The sequence below is a fragment of the Thermobia domestica genome, chromosome 6, assembly GCF_964235325.1.
Source record: "Thermobia domestica chromosome 6, izTheDome1.hap1.1, whole genome shotgun sequence".
NCBI lineage: Eukaryota > Metazoa > Arthropoda > Insecta > Zygentoma > Lepismatidae > Thermobia > Thermobia domestica.
The window spans coordinates 128,832,060-128,856,728 of NC_137459.1; the positions used below are offsets into that span (position 1 = coordinate 128,832,060).

Here is a 24,669-nt window from a genome sequence, read left to right on the forward strand (position 1 = left end):
CTTTCATAGTCTCCTGCCACTTGTCTCCTTTCTGTCAACATTAAACATGAAATAAGAAGTCAAAATATGCACTTAGTTGGAAATCAAGGAGAATGACGCTTAGCACCTTTCTGCTTTCCGGGGGCGATATGTGAATGATGCGCTGTGTAGAGAGCGCAAGTTCAGAAAGTATTATTTTTTCCATAATGGTTGGAATTAGTATTGTACTTCTTTGAGTGCACCAAGTATAATATGGCGCTTGCAGTTATTGGTCAACTACAAGATACGGGAGTACTTAAATAGATAAAACGATCAAGGATTCAAGCTCTGGTTGTGTGATATTGGATTGTGGTAGAGACACGCCATGTGCATATTTTTAGTTTGCACTCCCACACTTCAATTCAGTCAAATATATTTATCTTCAATTTATTTTAGTTTATTATTGCTTCCTTTATGTAAAAGAAGTAATTGTGGTATAAAGTTTATATTGTATTTCATTGAATGAACAAATCACGCAGTGCTACCTAATGACAATGCTAGAAAGAGGTTATTTTTTTACTTGAAGATCTGTTTGAATAAGTCAGCAAATTTTATCATTAATAATGTCACGTTTTAATTCAGACGTCCTACTTCATCCGCTGAGTATATCATGATAGCTACAACCATAACCTTAATCTTTTGACTATTGATATTAATAAAACATTAGATCAATTGCACTAGACATTGGGCAGTTATATTTCTTTGGCAGAGAATGTTATTTCGTACAACTATCGAATGGGATTAATTTTAGTTTTCTCTTTACATCCATCAGGATAATTTTGAAGACATATTTAAACAGGTTCAGTTTAACACCCAAAGTTTTACTATATAAATTCCTTATTACTGTTGCATCAGCTATAACGTTCTTTATTTCTTTATTTGCAGGAAGATTCATCTTCCTCTGTAATTTTCTTAGTCCGAAATTAAATAATGAAGATTACGGATATTAATAACTCAAAAGTATTTCATGGTGTACTTGCAAATCTATTCTGTGAAAGCATATGTGTGCATTTACACAGCATTGTAGACCATTCCAATAATTGCTAATCAATCAATTGAAGACAACAGGAAAATGTTTGTTTCGTTGTTGGGTTTATTTCCAGTCGAATTCTGCGTCACAAAATCTGTTCTTTCTAAATAAAGTTCTTCGTGGTCTACCCAAAGATTAGCGTCATTTTAGGTTTTGCTTGGAAAGGGAGAGGCAAGTCTCTTCGCCATATAAGAAGTTTTACGTTTTTCATTCCTATAATATTAATATATATATATACACAGATGGTGATCAGAAAAATGGAAACACCTGTAGTTGGCAACATGTCAGATGTATGGGTTGGCACTGGTGTCGTGGCGCCCGCAGCGCCGGAGGTGGTGTGTTATGTCGGTCTCCATACTACGTCAGGCTCAGTGGAACAGCAGTGTCCAGTGGCTGCAGCAGACGGAGGTAGTGTAAAATGGGAGACCTCTCAGATTTTCAAAGAGGGCAAATTGTTGGTGCGCGGTTATGTGGAGTGAGTGTGACGGCAGTGGCTACTGTGTTAGGTGTGTCGCGTGGGACAGTGTCGAATGTGATGACGGCCTACACAACACACGGGAAAACCACATCGGGGAAGCGGAACAGTGGGCGGAAGAAAATCATGAATGACAGGTCACGCTGGGTATTAAAGCGCATTATCACGCAGAACCGTCGTGCCACTGCGGAGCAAGTGACGGAGGAACTCAATCAGCACTTCCCCCACCCTGTTTCGACAACCACAGTCCACCGCGAATTACATGACATGAACTTACGGGGTCGTGTTGCACGGGCCAAACCGCTCATCAGGGACCACAACGCTTTCGCACGCCGCAAATGGTGCCGCAACCATGCAACTTGGACCGTTGAGGACTGGAAACGTGTGATATGGTCGGATGAGTCATCCTTCGCCCTATTCTCAACCACGGACCGTGTTTATGTGTGGAGAACGCCCAAAGAAGCTTATGATCTGCAGTGTCTCCGCCCAACTGTGAAACATGGCGGCGGGTCGGTGATGCTGTGGGCCGCCATATCATGGTTTTCAATGTGTCCTGTGGTCACACTTAGCGGACGAATCACTGCCAACGATTATGTCGCAATTTTAGGAGACCACTTGCATCCTATGGTCCGGATGTTGTTCCCGGACAATGACGCCATCTTCCAGGATGATAATGCACCCATTCACACAGCTGGCGTTGTTGCAGCGTGGTTTGAGGAACATCGGAATGAAGTTCAAAATCTCCCCTGGCCCGCCCAATCCCCAGATCTCAACATAATTGAACATCTGTGGTCCGTCTTGGAAACACGACTCCGGCGACGATTTCCACCTCCATCCTCTCTCACAGAACTGGCCGATGCCCTGCACGAGGAATGGTGTAAAATTTCACTTGCTACCATTCACGACTTCTATGCCTCCATCCTACGTCGCATCAAGGCTGTTCTGAAGGCGAAAGGTGGCCCGACACCATATTAATCTGGTAAGTTGAAATTTCGTTCAGGTGTTTCCATTTTTCTGATCACCATCTGTATATATATATATATATATATATATATATATATATATATATAGTGCTCTAAATCAATTCAGTCAACCGTGCCCCTAAATGGTGCCTCTGTGCCAAAATGCTTGAACATGACGCTTAAGGAGAATTAGGACATTTTCCTGGCCCACGTGGGACTCTGATTAGGAAAATGTATTAAACCAGTTTGGATATGTCCTAAGTGTACAATTCGTACGAAGAGTTTTTCGGATAAAAGAAACCAACGGAAGTGTCGATCGGAACAACTAATCAACACTGAACACTAGAGCACGTTGGTGGTTCAACTTTTGCTTTCCTTCTTTACATGTTATGCTCCAACTTTACTCCTAAGAAGTGAGTTTATATCTATAAATTACCATATGTAAATTTACAATTATACAAATTTACATCCGTAAATGTATATCAATAATGACAACATCTGTGCAGAAATTACAGTTATTATTAAAAATTCGTTCTTGAAGTTCGTTGTTTCTTATTATCAAGGCATTCAAATACAAAACGTACTTCCAACACAAATTTGTATTCAACCATAAATGCATTCGCATACATTAAATCTGTAACAAGAAACACATACTTAGTAAAGAGAAGGTAAATCTATTTTTTTTTTCAACTTACTGTAAGATCATCACAACTTCCTTAAGCTGGTTTGTAGTGGGAACAGAATCAATCTGAAAAGTAGCAAAAATAGAAAAATGAATATAACTATTAATACGTTTACGCTATATACAATAGTTTTAAGTTGTAGAAAATTTAAAAACAAACTAAATTAGGACAAACTAAAGAATTTAATCAAGTTTAATTTGCATAAATATAAATGTTTCGGCTCCAAATAAAGTATTTCAGTTTTATATTCTTCTTAAACGACACCTTCAAAAAATTTTCTCTTAAATGGAACCTTCAGAAATATCTAAAATGTACCGTCCGGTAAAAAGAGTCTTCGTCTGGTGGGAGAGAATTAGAAAGTTTGAACGCATCATTATGGTTCTGATTCCACTTTAATCTGTAGGTTCACGTCTCATGCAGTGCTGGAAATATACACTAAGTTTCAACGAACAAATAACAAAATTCTCGTGATTTTTTTCATGAGATTATGTTTAATTCGTACAAAAGTTTAAAGTATTACTAGGACATCACTTAGTCGTAACGAAAGTTTCATGAACTTTCAACAATGAGTAGAAAATATTAACTTTCATTGCGTATGCATTCCTAAGAATAAAATGTCTAATTAAATCGACGAAAGACTAGGATAAGTTCAGGGTACTTTAATCGATCGAGAGATTGATGACTTGAGAAGAAGAAAGTACTTCCTTCGATGTTGTAATAAGCTTAACGAGACGGATGATAAATTCAAGTAAATCATTAGCAAAAATAGTTGATGGAATTATGAGAGCCAGAATGGAATTATTAGAAATTACAAAATCCATAAAGACGATGTTGTCTAGTGCAAATTTACTCTCAAATAATCTTCAAATATATTTTCATAGTCAGCAGCGTTACATCTAAACTAGAATTAGTTTATTTTATGTTCATAGAAAAATTTGCAAAGATACTCCTGAAGGAACTTTCAAATTTTTGAATTGCGCTTAACTGGAGATAATTTGAACGGCTCGGAGAAACATAATGGTATATCATAATTTTTTTCTAACAAGGAAGGGTCACGCAGTGGCTCCGCTGAGATCCGAACGAGACAATTGTGTTTGCATTTGATATGTTATAACTAGATGAATCCCAAAGTTATACGTGCCACCGGGCGGAATATCGTGAGTTACAACATATTTTGTAATGTAAGAACTACAAAAAAATTATACCTGGCAGAATAGTTTGAACCGAGTTATTTGTTCGGAAACGGTTGAGTAAGTGGAAAACTCGGCCAACACGTATCCCATCATTTTCAACGACAAACTTTTTGGGGTAAAAAACTTTGTCCCAGGGTCCCCCGCATGGTCCCAGACGGGGTCCAACTCAAAATTTCCAAATGGCGAGGGGGGATAAGTGGCACATCATTTGAAAGCTGTTGTAAAATGAAAGAAAATGCAGCAAGTCTCGACTCTCTACAACAACTCTGTGCAAAATGGCGACGGTTAAAAGTGTAAACAAAAACTTAATTGAAAAGTTTATGGTCACCCCTATAAATCGGAAACAATGAAACAAATGTGAAAACAGGAAAGAGAGTGTTACATTATTTTAAAAGTACAACTATTTAAGTGAAAACGTCTTGCCCCAGGGTCCCCACAGGGTCCCAGGTGGGGTCCAACTAAAATGTATCAAATGGCAAGAGAGGTAGAACATCGTTTGAAAGCTCTTGTTAAGTGAAAGAAGATGGAGCAAGTCTCGATTTTCTACAACAACCCTGTCCAAAATTTCGGTGGGTCAAAATATAAGCAAAAGCTTAATTGAAAATCTATGGCCACCTTGAATCCAAGATGGCCGCTTAAAACCTATATCGCAAGGATAAGCATACCAAACTGTGTTGGAGAAACGAACGCTTATGGTTAATAGTAGATATGCACAAAATATCAGAGTATAATCTGTAACCCAATATGGCTGCCAGCGTGAAAAATGAGTTTGTAAATAAATATGTTATTTCTTGGAATACCGTGACCAAACCAACAAAGTTTGACGCAGCTCGATGTACTGAAGTGACTTACACATGTTTGGTACGACTCCCCAATCTTGTAAATGTTATATATATATATATATATATATATATATATATATATATATATATATATATATATATATATATATATATATATATATATATATATATACATATATATATATATATATACATATATATATATATATTTGGTATTGCTTGAAGTATTGCGATCAAACCAACGAATGACATACAAATGTAACCATCACGAATACGTTACAATAGAGCCCCCAACCTACTGGTGCAGGAAAATCTTTATGCATGAACTACGTATGACAAAATTAGAAAAATACCAGAAGGTATTCAACTATTGTTTAGCAGTATGAGTAGGAAGTCAGAGTTGTGTGTTCATCACATATTCGTTATATTCAAGTAAATAATGTCGAGCGAACCGTGACGAACGTACATTAAGAACAAAACATATATGTGTTGTTACCGAATGAAATAATAGTTGAAGTGAATCGAAATTCAATTGTTCTTGTCTTCCCATTATTTCTAAATACATAATAGAGAAAAATAGGGATTTAGTTTTGTACTGTTATGAATGACATAGGATTTAAGTGACCATCTTGAATTCAAGGTAGCCATAGATTTTACAATTAAGCTTTTGTTTACATTTTGACCCGCCGCAATTTTGGACAGGGTTGTCGTAGAAAGTCAAGACTTGCTCCATCTACTTTCATTTAATAAGATCTTGCAAACGATGAGTTTCTTAACTTCTCTTGCCATTTGAAACTTTTTAGTTGGACCCCACCTGGAACCCTGTGGGCACCCTGGGACAAACGCTTTAACTTAAATTATTGTACTTTGAAAATAATGCCACACTCCCTTTCCTATTTTCAAATCTGTCTCACCGTTTCCGATTTATAGGGGTGACCATGGACTTTTCAATTAAGTTTTTGTTTACATTGGACCCTCCGCCATTTTGCATAGGGTTGTCGTAGAGAGTCGAGACTTGCTGCATTTTCTTTCATTTTACAACAGCTTTCAAACGATGTGCTACTTAACCCCCCTCGCCATTAAAAAAAATTGAGTTGGATCCCGTCTGGGACCCTGCGAGGACCCAGGGGCAAAGTTTTTTTAATCCGAAAAAGTGTGATCTTGAAAATGATGGGATACGTATTGTCCGAGTTTTCCATTTACCCAACCGTTTCCGAACAAATGACTTGGTTCAAACTATTCTGCCAGCTTTGTAACTTTTATATTACAAAATATGTTGTAACTCACGACATTCCGCCCGGTGGCACGTATAACTTTGGGAATCGTCTAGTTATAACATATCAAATGCAAACACAATTGTCTCGTTCGGATCTCAGCGGAGCCACTGCGTGACCCTTCCTTGTAAGAAGAAAAGGTTCAACATTCCCATGCAATGACACATGCCAAACAAACTTTCCTTCTCATCTGAAGGTATATTTCCAAAAATAACATACCGTTCTATTATCAATCCCAACCCATTTCGCCTAATAACTCAAGTTCACCGGTAGTGGAGTTTACCATTATGGCCGCCTGAGCCTCTCATTTCTATAGACCAATATAATCGAGATGGAAAGAAACGGACATTTTCTAACAAATAAACGAATACCAGGAGGGACAAACCCTACATATAAACGTAACCAAGAAAGTTCTGTCGCTTCTTCACCAACAACCTTCGAGTATCGATATGTCACCTAAGACGTACCAGAAAGGTCAAAAATAGTCCCCATCAACATTGATGACCTTCTGCCAACGTTCTGGAAGGCCATGGATTCAATCGCGGTAGAACTTAGTGGGACCCGAAGCGAAGCAGGTATCAAGTGCAATTTTGCATCTCTAATAGGGATTTGAACTGGCATCCTCTAAGGTGATTGTCCAAGGAATGGAACAGGTAATAATCGGACGGTGCAATGTTCGGGGAGTATGACGGATACAATGATGTTTCTCATCCAAGGCGAAGAATGGTATCCTGGGTCATCCTAGCCACGTGGGCTTAGCGTTGTTCTGTAATAGTAGGACCCCTTCGCGATTCACAAGTGCTGGCTCCACCGTTTTGGGTTTTTCTTGAATACGGCTCAACTGCTGAAAGCACACACTTGCATTGATGGTCTGACCAGCTGGTAGCAGTTTCTGATGCACGATGCCGCGAGCAGTCCACCAAACACACAGGAGGACCTTCTTCTGGTGCAGTGCTGGTTTCGGCTGTTTTGGAACCAGTTCATGGGATGCTAACCAATGATGACGACGCCGTGGAGCTTTGTACGGAACCCACTTCTCATCACATGTCAACACCCTGTCCAGAAATGGCTCCTTCCTCAGACGAGACAGCAAAAAAACACAGGTTGCCTTCTGGCCCGGAGTCAAATCATGTGGGCCCCATCGAAACAATTTGTAGTGCTTCCCAAGTGTACTCATGTGTTGCCGAATAGTTCCTCCACTCACACTGAATTGTAGTCCCAGTTCCTCACATGTCTGGTCACTCTTCGCCTCAATTGCTGCCTAAAGATCTTCATTTTGTACATGTGCTGGTCTTCCGACACGTGGTGCGTCTTCGAGCGTTTCGTCACCGTCCTTAAACTCGTTAAACCACCGCTATCCGCGAACTCATGACACCCTCACCAAAGGCCTGGCATATCTTCCGCTCCGCTGAAGCGACGTTTGAGCCCAGTTTGAACTCGTACAGCATACACGCCCTTATGACGCTCTGTGGAGGTCTCATGTTCGCTCTGTCTTTACGGAAGTTCACGGCATAACTGAACTGCCGCAACCATGTAGTATGTTGGATGTACCCACACCAACAACTGATCTTCGCCTTATCTCCGTTGGCATTCAACTCACAGTGTGAGGGCCAATGGAACACATACCTCCACAAAAAGCGACAGAATTTTCTTGGCTACTTTTATGGTAATTGATATTAAATGCAAAGAAAGCTTTAGATCAAGTAGAGGTTCTATGGAGACCAACGAAACTATTTTTTTTTTAATTTTATATTCATAACAATCTTTATACCTCTTCCAGTGACATGTGAAAATATTTTGAGGCTAATATCCTAAAATAAATTCAAAAAGAAAAAGGCTACATTTACATTTTACATTTTATCCGTTATGTTTTACCGCACTACCAGGTTTGAATTTAACACTTAATAGTATAACGTTTTGAGATTGAATCATGTAGGCTATTAGAATTTGATTCTTTTTTAGAAATCAAGTTTAATACAATATTATAACTCTTGATCATGACGTATATGTAGCAGCTATACAATGGGATGAATTAAAGAAATTGTTTGTGGATGTTTTCATTTGTTCCACATGCTCCATGTAATATCGATGTAGCTTTTTTAAGTTACAGTACAGTAACACTGTTTGTTTATCTTCTTATGGACTAAAACTTTTCATTTTGGAACCTCATTACAACTTTGAAGATTATCGTTTTTACATTTTATCTTCATCTTGCACTTTGATTATTCTATTTTTTGTTTCAGCCATACTGTGTACTAATATTTGAGTTCGTGTAATACAGACTATGTAAGCAGTTGCAAGATTTATTACAAGTTTCTAGTAGTATCCTAGACTTGACGTAATTACCTGCACGTGTTGGTAAATACGCCACTTTGAAACACTTTTTTCCTTTACCATGGGTACAAAGTAGAAGTGAGTCGCATCATTGCCACATTTTTTTTCTACATGCGGAATAGACTACTCTGCAACACACATGTGTTGTTCTTTGTGTTTCATGAAAATTAAGGCCATAAAAAATACAAAACCCTTAACAACACGTATTAAACTGCACACTGCACCTACCTTATATAAACTGCCTCCCTCAAAACGAGAATATTGAGATATGCATTATTATGGGTCCTATTGTTTTAATGAAGTATTTATATAGCAAATTGCATCTTTCAATTTGTGAGTATCGTGAATTTTTCGCAGAGATTTTGAACTAACCCCTCTCCCCTTAGAATATGCACCATAATCAAAATGACGTGATAAAAACACAAGATAGGTTATGATTCAGTCGATGTCTTCTCGTTCTGCTTAATTCCCGTTCTGCATAAAACCATCCAGCACATTGTAGAAAATATTTTAAATTATCATATCTTTAGGCAGAATGGAATTCCCGTTCTGTCTAATCTTTCGAGAGGGGGAATTCTGTTCAGGGATGATTTTTTCTAAAGATTTTTTTCTTTATTAATTCCAACAGATTCTGTAAGAGGAATAACTATTTCTTTAACTTTCATCAGAAATTTTAGATATCATTCTACTTGTTCTTCTCGGAAACATAATTAGTATACAGTTCTGTTATTGGCAATGTTGTTCACATCTACTTTGGTAAAGATGAATTTAACTTTTTTTTTAATATCTACAGGGAAATGGAAAATTGACTCAGTTGCAAGAAAATCGTTTGACATTCTAACTGAAGCGAACATAAAATTAACTTACTTCGGTCATATATCAAATCATTTCAGAACGAAATTTCCCAGTAGTTTATCTCCAACATGCTAAGGCTCGCAGTACGTAAAATTGACACAGTTCACATCCTCAAGACATGTTTGGCCATATATTAAACAAATAATGCAAGAGGATACATAAGATGACCCTTTAAAAAAAGAGCCTTTGTCTTCTCAGTCACAACTCCTTTTTCCGCGTCATCTGATCAGGTGATTTGTCTTCTATACATAATTCTATACTAGATGCAATATGTCATATGTACTTATATTGTCAATGCAAGTACTAGCAATAGTAAATACCACATATCCTTAATATAGCCAATACAATTTAAAACAAGTTACTATCATCACTGTTCTAAATGTAAACAATTTGCAACTGCATCTACGCAAGCCACGAAGTCTATTACATGTAATTCCAAGCTTCTCAATGATTTGATTTTCTGTTCAACTCGCCGATACTTAAGCTCTAGTTACTTCGGCTTCTTTCGTACTTCCAAAATTAACATAGAAGTTTTTTTTTTCACTTTGTTCTTGTAAAAGCTGCACAAATATAAAAATATTTGGGTATTTTTTTGTCAGTTTTCTGTTTAATTTAGAGTGCCAACCCTCGACAAAATTAGTTGTTCTTTCCCCAACATTGTCATAATAGCTCCATATATCTCTGGGAAAAAGAGCAATATCCATTACACAAAACAAATCAAAGCTTGAAAATAGGCATTCAACAGCGATTGAAGGTTTCGGTGAACATGGTGTCAATGGTTGATTGTTAGTAACATATTAAATTTATAAATATTCAGTTTTATAATCATTGCTCACTAGTATGGGGTTAATTTCGGATCTCTGGTATGAGCAGGTTAAAATTTCGTATTGACATGTTGATCTCTAAATGAATGGTTATGGAATGAGAATAATGATTACGCTCACCTACCCCAGTAAAGACACTATCTACCATTCCCTATCCAGAAGCTTATGATATTCTCACAATTGTAGAACACATTAAGAAATACAATAATGCCTCTGAAACTAATAGAAAAACGTAACTAATACTAAAGGACTAAAACGACTAAATGGGTACAAAATTAAATACTGATCACTGCTAACGTAGATTTCGTTTGGTTTGTGTTCATTTCAGTTACAATGTCAAACTGCTTACTTACAACTGAGTCAATCAACTTTCCAATTCCTTGCAGTTATTTGTTTTTTAAATTCGCATTCACTTTTACCAAAGTAGATGCGAATAACACTGTTAATAACAGAACTGTATCCTAGTCATTTTTCAGAGAAAAACAAATAGAATAACATTTAAAATTTATGACGAAACTTGAAGAAATAGTATAATTATTATTCTCATAGAAACTATCAGAATTACTAAACAGATTGCTATGAATGCAGAACAGAATCCAAGGTGAGAAAACTCAAGAAAAATTCTGACAAAACGGACAGAATTATAGGCGCAGCTCAATAAAAGAATGACTGTTTTAGCCAATCTGTCCTTTTATTATAACATTTTTGCGTTTTATTGGATTTTCAGTATTTTTTTAAAAAGTTATTTCAGTAAACTGAAAAAAATACAGATAACATTTTAGAATATACGTAGTATGACAATTGGGGGGAAAAACAGATCTTATAGGGTGTGCACTGGTACACTCAATACATACTCCCTTGGATTTTGTCCGTCTCGTGAGAATTTTCCTTGGATTTAGTTCCCGCCCTAGTTATTATATACTCGAGTTCCAATCTGTATTTAAAACACACTAGAAGTCAAGCATTTCAGTGCTGAATTTCTCTTAAAAAATCCCTCCCTGCATAAAATTCCCTGTCTCCAAAGATTAGGCAGAACGGGTTCCCGTTCTGCCAAAGATAAGATCATTTAAAATATTTTCTACAAAGTTCCAGAGGCCCTTTAGGCAGAATGGGAATAAGTCGATTCAGTCATGTACCAAAAATAATATAAATCGATCCAACGGTCTTGGATAGTTAAGGGACAAAGACCCCACACAATTTTTATATAAAAATAACTTCCTTGCACTCTTAAAATGGGAAATTTCAAAAGTTATTGGTCGCGGGTATGCTTATTTTTTTTTTTTAAAGAATTTGTATACCAAGTTTGATCTTCCTAACTAAAGAGGATAGTGAGATATACTGATTTTTTGCATAAAAAGTAAGTATCTCAATTGACTGAGTATCTTTCAAAATTGAGATACTCAATTTTCACACGTTACATGGTTTTCACACGTTACATGGTTTTCCCACTCCCACTCACTCCTTAGGATATGCACCTCAATCAAACTAACATGATAAAAACATACGTTATACTATGATCCTTTCATACTCATAAAATCATCAAAAGCATTTTAACAGTCTAGAAGAAATTTGCGGATAAACATAATTTCATTCATTTTTACGTTTATAGATGATAAATTATGCCCCTTTTGCTCACCTTAAAACGAGAAGTTTCAAAAACACGAGGATACAAGTCCGCTTATTTTAAATGAAGAATTTATACTTATTTTCATCTTTCTAAGTTGACAGTATCGTGAGAAAGTGATTTTTTTGCATATATTTTAACCCCCTGCTCCCTCTTAGGATAAGCATTTTAATCAAAATAACATAATAAGAGCCTAAGCTATTCAAGAGTCAAGTCAGGTGTCATCTATCATCACAATCAGTTCAGTGGTCTACGAGAATTTGAGGAACAAACATCGTTACACTAATGTACAAATACACATATATATTTACACACAAAGGACGGTTGTGAATGTAGATATAGATATATTCATTTACTAAAGGCTATTACTTAAAGTTTAGGACCTAATGACTTCCTTTTGACATGTAAACTAATTATTAAGACTTTGATTCCTGGCCTTATTTATGTCGAGTGTCCCTTAGTCAAAGTCATATTTGTCACTTTTCTTTAACGCAAAGTGTATTACTGAGTTTTTGTTTATTAATGATCCATAGTGAAATTTTGTCTGTCATTTTTATTCACTTTAGCAAGCAATTTCCTAATATATATGCATGCATGTGTATTTTTTTAAAGTAAAAATATTCAGTATATATATATGAAAATATGAATAAGAAGACTCAACTATCTATTTTTATTGTTACGATACAGTTGAAATAACAATTAATCATACATTTATTCTTCTCAATTTGTTATCACTGCAATCAGATAGGGAAAGAGTCCAAAAAGAAAAACCGAGAGGCCGAAACTGTCATGATAGTCATATATGCATGAACATAAAAAAAAGCGCTAGACATTCTTTGCATATTTGGAATATTGTATTTAAAAGGTAGGGAAATGTTAAACATAATGGACTAAAGTCATAAAACAATGACAGTGGCAATAAAAGAATTTCTTTAGACTTTTAAAGTGTGCAATGTAAACATACATTGTTAGGCACTTGAACTTCGCGATATTTACATCAAATTCAGTCAAAGTGTTTACTAGTATAATTTAAGTTCATTTGGTAATACACTGTTGGAAGCATTATATCTGCAATTTAGAATAGTTCAACATAATTGAATGATATTCATACGTCTAATACAGATGAACGAATGATCTATATTGAATACTAAAATCACTCAATTTTGTTTAGACATCGAAATTTATGTCATTATATAGTAAGGTCTTACAAACAACATTACTAGGCCTATGTTCCTAATACAACATTACAACATACTAGAAACACTTAACTTTAGAAGCGCAAATTTGTTAAAAATACGTAGCTCCTCACCTTCCTTTAATACTAGTATCTTTAATTCAAATTAAAATAATTTTATACAGGGCTCTGAGAATACATCCTAGATCCATTTCACTGGACTTACGTCAAAGCTTACTCATGTTTTCCTCTCCAAGGCTCATGCAGAGGTGGATTCGTTTATATTGAGTCGAAGTCAATGTGCAACTGTACACCATATGCGCAACCCATCGTATTGAGATTGACACAAGGTAAGCAACTGTATCTCGTTAGTTACGGAGTAGAAAAGTGTGATCGAGCGTAGTTTGATGCCACTGAAAGTAAACAGATTCTGGGAGGTTTCATTGTGGCCCTTTCCGCCGCTAAGTTCATGACACGACTTCGCGCATCGTAGAAATGTTTCAAGTGTGTAATTTTCGTGTAGGCTGTGCCACTATGAATCGTATTATAGAGACATTTGCGGTACAGAGTACTGAATACACCAAAACGTCGCGAACAGCTAGAACCTTTTTTTTTTTTTTCAAAAAGGGTTCATGATTATCGATTTCTCGTACAGAGGTAAGCTACATCTCCGAAAGTTGGAGTGAAACGTCAAAATCAATGCTGCATACTACTACACTTCTGTCCTGACTGAAATATACCACCATAAAATCCCAGCACTGTACGAATAAAACGTGAACCAGGTTGAACTGCATCAAGACAAGACATCCAGCCACACGGAGAAATTGCTGGAATTCTGTCGCCGCATGGAAAAGGAAACTGGAATTTCGGAAATTCTTTTCCCTGACATTCCTGTCAAGGGTCCAGATGTCAGTAAAGAGGAGTGGAATGCAATGCCCATGGTCTTACTACAATCCAGTCCCCTGCAATGGAAACTCCGATGCCAAACAATAGTCAGTAAAAGTGGCCTGCAGTTCGAACACAACCGGTGGTGGAAACACGGCATTTTCTAGGTAAGTGGCACATCCGAATTCCTCTCAATATAAATGTAACAACTTCTGTATTTTGCGAAACTAAATCTTGTTGTCAACCTAGGGTACACGGAGAGCATTTATACTAGAGATGGCCAGAACCGGTTTCTGGTGGAGCCAGTTTTCGGCTCTGAACGGATCCTGTTCAAGAAGATCCGGCTCCGGAGAACCGGGTTTTCGGATCCAGGTCTGGAACCAGTTCCGGAACCGGTTCTGAAAACCGGATCTCTAAGAACCAGTTCCTCGCGAAACCGGTTCCGCCGGAACCGGTACTTTGTGGCCATCCCTACGCTAAACCCGAGCTGCTGGCAGGCTGTGAACAGGGTGCTAGATGAAATGGTGGAAGCGACAGGCAGGCGCCCAGGCAGCGGCCGCTTGTCTCATTTGCCTAACAAATTGGGTAACTGGTAAACTCATTTGGCTAAACACCCACTGGTGGACCAATCTTTTTTTCTGGGGTACAAGCGGGTCTCAGCGGGCAGGGGACAAGTGCGTGGTCCTCTTCGCAGTGTTTTGAAGGTGAACTTTGTGCCTCCTTTCCGGGTCTTTGCGGCTTTCGGATCCACGTCTGGAACCATTTCTAACTTATACATCTTCAAAATAATATATATATATATATATATATATATATATATATATATATATATATATATATATATATATATATATATATATATATATATATAATTTCTTATTAAATTTCAACGTTGTATTCTTTCTTAATAGTTTCGGGGCGCAGTGGTTCAGGGGTAGAGCGTTCACCTCCGGTGCACGGGGTCTCCAGTTCGATCCCAGCTCGTGCCAAGTGAACTTTGTGGTGAAGAAACACCGTGTGCGTGGGTCTTCTCGGGATTCTCCCGTTTCTTCCCACTTTCTTTATTTCACCATTCCTTCATTTCTTATCATCCCCGTCTCCTTTAGCCTAGCTGGTATAACTGTGGGAAGTAAAACTTAAATATTTCATTTTCATTTAATAGTTTTGGAGGTCTGAGAAACACCAGAAAAACTTTAAAGTTCTCTTTTCCCAGATACAGGAGTTAAATCTTGCAACTCGCGACTTATCTGCAACTCAGGGTACTGGTTACCAACTTGTTTGGACTGGCAACACACTTAACTCAAAGCTGAAAACTTTCCCAGTATACTTATTTGATTTTTTTTATTAATAATAATATAAATTTTAACATTGTATGACTATAAAATAGTGACTCTATGTAGTATGAGCAATGTTGCTGACGCTACAGGCTTTGACCAGTACAGCCTGTCTCAAAATACATTTTAAGTAATTATTAAGTGTTTCATGAATTTAAATTCTAAAATTTTGCGACACACCCTACGGTATTATTTAGCATACCAGTGTGTCACCATATACCAGCTATTAACTATTGATCTAGTGTAAAATATTATTTCTGTAAAATTTTCATGGTTCTATTCCTAATTGTTATTGTGATCTGATGATGAGTGAAACAATAGATTTATTCTTAGAGATCTGAAAGTCGATTCGAAATATTTTGATTCAGTTTCATTTATTACTGGCTAGAAGCATTGCATCAATAATGCCTGTTGTGTTTGAAGTAGGAAGTGTTATATTTTAAGTCCATTAAAGGTAATGCACACTGTGTGAAATGATATAAAAATAAAACATTTACCCCAAAATGTTTCAGTTTTTACGGAAAAAGCTGTTTATTGTTTCATTGGATCAAATTTCTGGAAATTTGACATCACTAGCTAGAATCCCAAAATTTCGACAGAATACTGGAGTAGAATTGAGAGAATTAGCTAGGTCGAGCGGAAAACGAATGAGAGGGTGTTAGAAATGGTGGGGGAGAAAAATTAGATATTATTAAGAAGAGGAACAGAAACTGGTTGGGACATTGACTAAAAAAAAAAAAAAAAGAACTGTATCATGAAGGACGTGCTAGAGAGCATTGTGGCAGGAAAGAAGAGGGGGCGAAGGAGACTATAATTAATGGACGATATCAAAATAGAAAAATCGTACAGGAAGACCGTGGAGCATGGAAGCTTTTTAGTTGCGACAACTGACCTGTCAATAATGGCAGAATACTTAAGACGATGACTCTTTCGTCACACAAGTAAGGAGTAAGACAAGAGGTTTGATGTATGTATCCTATGGGGGGTTAGACGGAGTTCGAAATTTTTCGCGAAAATAGTGTAGGGGAGATCGTTGTACCAAGAGCATAGTGTATCTTGAGCCATTTGCAATATCTTGGGAGGTGCTGGTTTCTGTTGATCTAACACCGAAATATAGTCTTCCTCTATGTGCAATTGTCTACCAGTGCGTGTCTAAATATGTTTCAGAAAGTGTTTTTTTTTGTTTAGAGAGAGAGAAAAAAAAACAATTTTCTATGGTCAAAGTAAAATTTTCAGTGTTGAGTGAGTCACGACTGTGAACAAATAGGTTATGATTAATTTCAATATTGTCATGAGATCTCTCATCCATTGGTAAGTAAAATATTGGTGAAGTTGTGAGTATTAGCTGTATTGTAGCGTTTAGGTAGCCATCTTCGTTGAAATGTAGATACTCATGTACCCTGGGACAAAGGTACGTCGTGTACCATGGACCAAATTGATCATGGTTCATGGTACAAGAGGTTACAAGATTCTTTCTTTTTTTTATTTCAGGTAGACCAATTGTCACAAAAATACCCTGTGGAAAATCTGGAAGGAAGAGGGAACGTGTGGATCCAACTGCCTTGCGAAATGCGCTTGAAGCTATTCATTCCAATGTTCCAAATAAGAAGATATCCTATTGAGAAACTTCGAAAGTGTTTAATATAAGCCGCTCTACTCTTACCCGACATTTACATAAATTTAAAAAAAAAACAGTAAAGAGAAAGAATTCAAATATAAAGTGAATTACGCAGTGAAGAAAGTTTTTACGGAAGCCGAAGAAGAAAGTCTTGTAAATTATATTCAAACTATTGCGAGAACGCAATACGGGCTAACAAAGAAACGTGTTAGAGTACTCGTATATAAATTTGCTAAAGCGAATAAGAAGAAGTACAGCAACATGGAGAGAAAATCAAATAGCCGGAGAAGAATGGATGCGTGCGTTTCTTAAAAGACATTCCACAAAACGTTCGATAAGGAAACCCGAAGCAACGAGCCTAAGTGGGGTCACCAGCTTTAATCGTCATATTGGTGAATGCTTTTTCGCCAACATCAAAGACGTTCACAATAGATTTAGTCCCATTCCTCCCGAGAAGATCTGGAACTTGAATAGAACTGGACTCAGCACTGTCCAGGGATAGCCCAAATTAGTTGCCCCTAAAGTTGTCAGGCAGATTGGTTGTGCAACATTAGGGGAAAGGGAAAACCTGGTTACTATGATTACGTCCGTCAAGGCAGTTGGAAATTCAATTCCACCAATGTAAATTTTTTCTCCGAGTTCACTTCAATAACAGGATGTTATTTGGCAGTACCCCAGGAAGTATTGGAGCCGCCAGTATATCGGGATGGCCCAATGAAGAAACCTTTCTGAAGTGTTTTGATCATTTTCTTACCTTCGTCGAGTGTTCAAAGTAAAATAGTATTTCGTTAATTTTAGACAATCATGAAACTCATCTTGCTCCAGAATGCCTACATAAACCTTCAGCTGCTGGTATGGTGATGGTAACATTCCCACCACACACTTCTAATAAGTTACAACCTGTAAATATTTCTGTTTATGGGCCACTGAAGACATTCTACAATCAGGGTGTTGAGGAATGGATGTATAACAATAAAGGGAAAACATTTGATATATATATATATAGTTGCAAAGGCGCTGGGAGTAGCATTTCCTTGGGCATTTACATCAATCAACATATTATCCGGATTTCGTAACTCAGGGATATATCCACTATAGAAGGGGCATTTTCATTGACGACGATTTCCTGAGTTCATACATCACAAATCAAGTTACAGAAGCGCAGCCATAAGAAAAGGTTACAGCTCGTCTGGAGAATGAGAACAAAATTGTGCACAAAACTTTCAGTTCGAAATATTTGGATGAACCAGCTGCTGGGACATCAAATGCAGAAAACTACAATATTGAATAGCGCCTCTTATCCAAATATTTCGACGCCAACAAGAGAAAAGGACTTAGGAAAACTGTCACCCCAGAAGAAATCCAGCCGTTTCCAAAGGCTCCAGAAAGAAAAGCCAACGTTACAAGGAAGAGAAGAAAGACAATGATACCGACTGATACGCCCGAGAAACAGGCTAGCAAGAAGGGCCCTAGTCATAAGACACGCCATAATACGGAAGGGTTGAAGAAGAGAAGAAAAACACTGGCGTCACAATCATCATCGTCGTCATCATCACCATCATCTGAGAGTAAAGATGAATCTGCATTTTCTCTTATGTCTACAGATGATGAAGACAGTGCAGAGGAAGAATGCCTATATTGTTGCAGTTGGAAAGAGGCTAATTGTAGTAGAGAAAAGTGGTGTAGGTGCATTAAATATGATCGGTGGACTCATTATTTATGTGCTGGGGTAGCAGGTCGTGAGCAGGAAACTTACACTGTGTAATCAAAAGAATCCGGACACACACCAAAACATACGTTTTTCTTATTAGGTGGCAGTATTCCCACCTACTGCCAGGAACTCATTATCAGCGACCTCAGTAGTCATTAGACATCGTGAGAAAGCAGAATGGGGAGCTCCGCGGAACTCACGGACTTTGAACGTGGCCAGGTGATTGGGTGTCACTTGTGTCAGAAGTCTGTATGCGAGATTTCCACACTCCTAAACATCCCTAGGTCCACTGTGTCTGATGTGATAGTGGAATGGAAACGTGAAGGGGCACGTACAGCACAAAAGCGTACAGCACAAGGCCGACCTCGCCTGTTGACTGACAGAGACCGCCGACAGTTGAAGAGGCTCGTAAAGTGTAATAGGCAGACATCTATCCAGATCATCACACAGGAATTCCAAACTGCATCGGGATCCACTCCAAGTACTATGAAAGTTAGGCGTGAGGTGAGAAAACTTGGATTTCGTGGTCGAATGGCTGCTCATAAGCCACAAATCACGCAGGTAAATGCCAAACGACGCATCGCTTGGTGTAAGGAGCGTAAACATTGAACGATTGAACAGTGGAAAAACGTTATGTGGAGTGACCAATCACGGTACACAATGTGGCGATCCGATAGCAGGGTGTGGGTATGGCGAATGGCCGGTGAACGTCATCTGTCAGCGTGTGTAGTGCCAACAGTAAATTTCGGAGGTGGTGTTATGTTGTGGTCGTGTTTTTCTTGGAGGGGGCTTGCACCCCTTGTTGTTTTTCGTGGCACTCTCACAGCGCTGGCCTACATTGTCGTTTTAAGCACCCCTTCTTGCTTTCCACTGTTGAAATGCAATTCGGAGATGGCGATTGAATCTTTCAACACGATCGAGCACCTGTTCATACTGCACGGCCTGTGGCGAAGTGGTAACACGATCATAACATCCCTGTAATAGAGTGGCCTGCACAGAGTGCTGGCTTCAATCCCATAGAACACCTTTGGGATGTTTTGGAACTCCTACTTCGTGCCAGGCCTCACCGAACTACATCGATACCTCGCCTCAGTTCAGCACTACGTGAAGAGTGAGCTACCATTCCCCAAGAAACCTTCCAGCACCAGATTGAAAGTATGCCTGCGAGAGTGGAAGCTGTCATCAAGGCTAAGGTTGGGCCAACACCATATTGAATTCCAGCAGTTCCGATGGAAGCCACCACGAACTTGTAAGTCATTTTCAGCCAGGTGTCCGAATACATTTGATCACATAGTGTATTTTCCCCTGTATGCTTACTTGAAGAAATTAATCTGATCAAACTTATGTGATTTATTGTATTCAGTGTTCAAAGTGGAAAAATGGCAGAGGCAGTATGTTTTATTACGATTTTAACTCGACATACCGGCTATCTAAATGTTGCAATACAGTGAGGTTATGTTGCTTAAAACATTGCATTTCTATTCGCATAATGACTGAAAACCATTGAGAGCTTCTCTGTGGTTACAGGGAGGCATGGAGAGACTTTTCCTACAACTTTCTGAAAAAAAAAAATTAAAAAATCTCTTTATGTTGTATTATAGAGAATTATACACGAAAATGTTCAAGAACCAAAAATGAAAAATGAAACCTTTAAGTTTTACGTCCCACGGTTATGCCGGTTAGGCTAAAGGAGACGGTGATGATGAGAGATGAGTGAAATGATGAAATGAAGAAAGTAGGAGGAAATGGGAGAACCTCGAGAAAACCCATGAGCACGGTGTTTGTCTACCACAAAGTCCACACGGCGCGAGCTGGGATCGAACCAGGGACCCCAAGCACTGGAGGTGAACGCTCTACCACTGAGCCACCGCGCCCCCCTTCAAGAACCAAGTTTCTATATTAACAATTTACTGCAGGAAACTCCCGGACCCACTCAACTTAGTGTTATTCCAAACCCCAAAGAGTCCGCTCCGACAGCAGACAACCCCCTGAATCCACCCATGATCAAAACACGACATTTATATGTATTAAGGCAAGAAGACACACACATAATAAAGAAATAAACAATTCAATGTGGCACGTCAAAATATAAATAGATGAACTTCTTTGAAGACATCTCTTTTTAGAAACAAAAGGCAGCAAAAGGATAACAAAAATGTCGATGTTGTCAACGTAGAAATTACTTTTACATAAGGAAAAAGTCTTTTGTGTGTAAAGCTATTCGTCAATTATGTTGTATAAAAATGGATTTATTAAAGGTATTTTAGCATCTACTCTCCAGTGACGGTATGCCTTGATCACTAAAAAACCAGAGGTAGTATGCCTTTATCACTGAAAAACCAGAGGCGGTATGGCATACCCCCGCATACCGTCTCACTTCGACCACTGATTCTATTATATATAATAATAAGTTAATACGGTATTTATTTTGTTTTGCGTATGCATAATGGATAGACTGAATAACATTCGCCATATGCATAGACTAATGGATGTAACAAGTATTTTTTTTTCAATTTTCAAATATATAATTTTAGAGGAAAATGTCTCTCTTTTAATTTATCTTCTTAAATTTTCAGTTCTTCATCGTTCTTCATCGTTCACTTGATAGGACTAATACTGAACTCTCTATATTTCTCCAGTTAGCAAAAATTTTTGACGGGTCAAAGGGCAATGACCTACTAGTGTGTCTTAGGGTCAATGACCTAGGAGTAACTAGGAATATCCCTTCTATATTTCGGCAGGGGTACCTTGGTACATCCATAAATTTTGGAAGGGTTACCTAGAATCACTCACTCAAATTTTGGAAATTGTCAAATTTAAAAATATGGTAGGATAGCATAGGATCATAGATTTTGACTCTAACAATTAAGTTTTCAATAAGAAAAGAAAAATTTAAATATAAGTTGTCCTCTTTCTTCTTTTAGGAAGGGAATTTTCGAAAACATTGAAAAATTTGTTCGCTTATTTCTAATAAGGAGTTAGTCACATCTTCAACTACTTCACACATCTTAGATTTGTCAAAATGAGTGTATGACTTTCATTATAATGTGATGAAACCAGAACAGAAATACGCTATAGAGATACAGGTAGTTATATTTATCATATTCAAACGGAGGATGTGTAAAAATATATGAAAAGTTTTATTAACTACTCCGAGACGAGCTATTATTCACAAAACAATAGATACAAACTACCCCAAATAAACAAGAAAATATTTACTTAAACGAAGGATGGAGTTAAATGAACAATTATAGAAGAATTTATTGGATTAAGATCAAAACCGTATTCAATTAGAGCAATAGAAATTAATCTAACAGATAAAGATTTTAAAAATAAGATTGACAAAAAATGTAAAAAGCAAAATGTATTAATAAGGACATTGTATATAAAGAGCTCGCTTTTAACAAATATAAAGACTATTTATTCAATCAAAAATAATATTAAAAGAAGATGAGTCTAATTTGAACTTAAAACACAAGCTATATAGTGTACAAATAAATAAACTAGCATTAAATTGTGTAGATGATAAGAGATATGTTTTGAAAGATCATATAATATGTTATACCTAAAATAATAAAAAAGCAAGAAGACATAGTATTTTCATAGGTTTTTATATTTTAATTAAAGGATGGTCTTGTAAAGCATTAATGAATTTTCTTCCAAAGGGATCAAGAGAAAGTTCAAGACTTTGCCATGGAGTCATAAAAAATAGAATAAATGTAGTATGTATGTAGTTATAATGTAATAATTTTAGATGTAAGTTCTTTGTGATTATATGCCATAAAGTTCAATTTGCTATTAAATATTAGCATCGCTCTTATATCATGTGTAATATACACAATCATCTGTTCGAATTAGCAAAATTAAGAATTTAATAAAGAAAAATGTAGTCAGAAAGTCTTTAGTCACAATTTAATCTAATTTAATAATAGAAAATTTATTGCAATATTTTCGTAAAATGTGTTTTTATGTGATTTTTGTATATAACGTTGTAGAAATTCATCTACAATGGGCTTTGGAGGCTTTTGACCTCGTATCACCATATATTATGTTTTTATTATCTGTTCTGTAGTTATACATATACAAAATAATGTACTTCATTGTAAGAGTAAATTAAGACAGTTTTTTTCTATATAAAGGTTATTTTAAAATATAAACTCAATCAATAAAATTAGAAGTGATGTTGTAAAGAAGTATCCAAAGCCTTACAAAGAGGGGATAGATTTTCATAGGTCGGATTTATATGTCAATAGACCGTGCCATCAGAAATGCGTACTTGTTTGCTAGAGAAAGAAATGGATAGAACCAACCCCATGTTGCAAGTTTACATACATACTTAATGTAATAATTAAAAGATATTCCAGTAAACCTACGTAAAACATATTGAAATTTGACAGAATGTAGTGGATAGTTTCTTTATGATTTTTCAATTAATCCCATTATTTGAAGTTAAAAATTTGCAGGAATGAAAATATATATTTACATGATTCCCCCCTTCCGCGATTTAAGAGACATGATTCACAATAGTTTTATTAAAATTTATTTGAATTTGACCAATACGTGTGTCTTCCTTTAGGCTTTCCTAAATTCTCCATTGCTTACGATCAATCAAGAACGAGAGTTAAAGAGGTTAAATTAACCTTCCCTATTTAAAAATATGTTTCGCTCTAATTTTCGTAAGAATTATTCGATTTTATACATGATGTGAGATATGTGTTTAAGGATTTCCCGCAACTTCCTAGCGTGGGATTGAAATCAGTCAATTATAGGGAAGTGATTTAATCCTCTCCTTTGGATTTAAAAATTATGTTCTTCGATAATTCTCGTTAATAAGTATTGGGTTTTGCCGCAATACGACATATATCTTTTCTGAGGCTTACCAAACAAGTTGAATGTAATCAATAACACAGTCACACACACACACACACACAAAATACCATGTGCACCGGACGCCAGGGTATGGATTCGATATATTTTGGTACAGAGAATCCAAATTTCGAAACCCCAGTACGATCGGTCGTGTCAATTTTTTATGACCGAAAAACTTTAGCGATTTTAGGTAGGGAGGATACACGTAACACAGCCATACAAAAACAAAAGTTCTGTGCAGCGTACCCCAGTGGATGGATTTCATGTATTTTGGTACATAGAATCCAAATTTCGAAACCCCAGGACGATTGACCTTGTCAATTTTGTTTTATGGGCGAAAAACGTATGTGCTGTCTTACGAACCAAAATTCGCACCAAAATTCGGTGAAGTTTTTCGCCCACACACAAAAAAAAATGACACGGTCAGTCGTCTTGGGGCTTCAAAATTTGGTTTCTGTGTACCAAAATACACCGAATCCATACCCTGGGGTCCACTGCACAGAATTTGTTTTTTGTATGGATGTCTTACGTGCATTCACCCTATGTAAAATAGCTAAAGTTTTTCGCCCATAAAAAATTGACAACGTCGATTGTCTTGGAGTTTCGAAATTTGGATTCTGCGTAACAAACTACAACGAATCCATATCCTGGGGTCCGGTCACAGAACTTTTATTTATTTATTTATTTATTTATTTATTTATTTTGTGTGGCTGTGCAATAAGAATCTGAATGTAACCCTACCTCTACCGATGCTAAAATCATAAGTTCCACGAAAATGTCGCAAAAATTCTACAATTTTATAGAACAAAGAGTGTGTTTCCTTTGACAGTTACTGTTATTGTTTAGGATTTAAGTTAGTCAGAGGAAACAGAGTTAATTCGTGCCATCTTCAAGCAGGTTAAAATAACTTATCCGTTATACGTTATCCGTAAGAAATTATCCGTTTTTTTTTAACGAAACATTGCGTTTACTTTCTTCATGCTTTCCAACGGGACCTATTGTT

The 24,669-nt window shown here is 37.0% G+C and overlaps 1 protein-coding gene across 2 annotated transcripts in view; it reads right to left on the minus strand.

The window, feature by feature from the left end:
* Positions 1-24,669, minus strand: part of LOC145688199 (protein tyrosine phosphatase domain-containing protein 1-like) — a 261,122-nt gene that overhangs the window by 201,348 nt on the left and 35,105 nt on the right. For both annotated transcript variants that reach the window (XM_081762081.1, XM_081762079.1), the window contains exon 2: positions 3,181-3,233. In XM_081762081.1, the coding sequence (XP_081618207.1) occupies positions 3,181-3,191 (11 nt within the window). In that variant the 5' untranslated portion in view covers positions 3,192-3,233. The remainder of the gene's footprint in view (positions 1-3,180; positions 3,234-24,669) is intronic.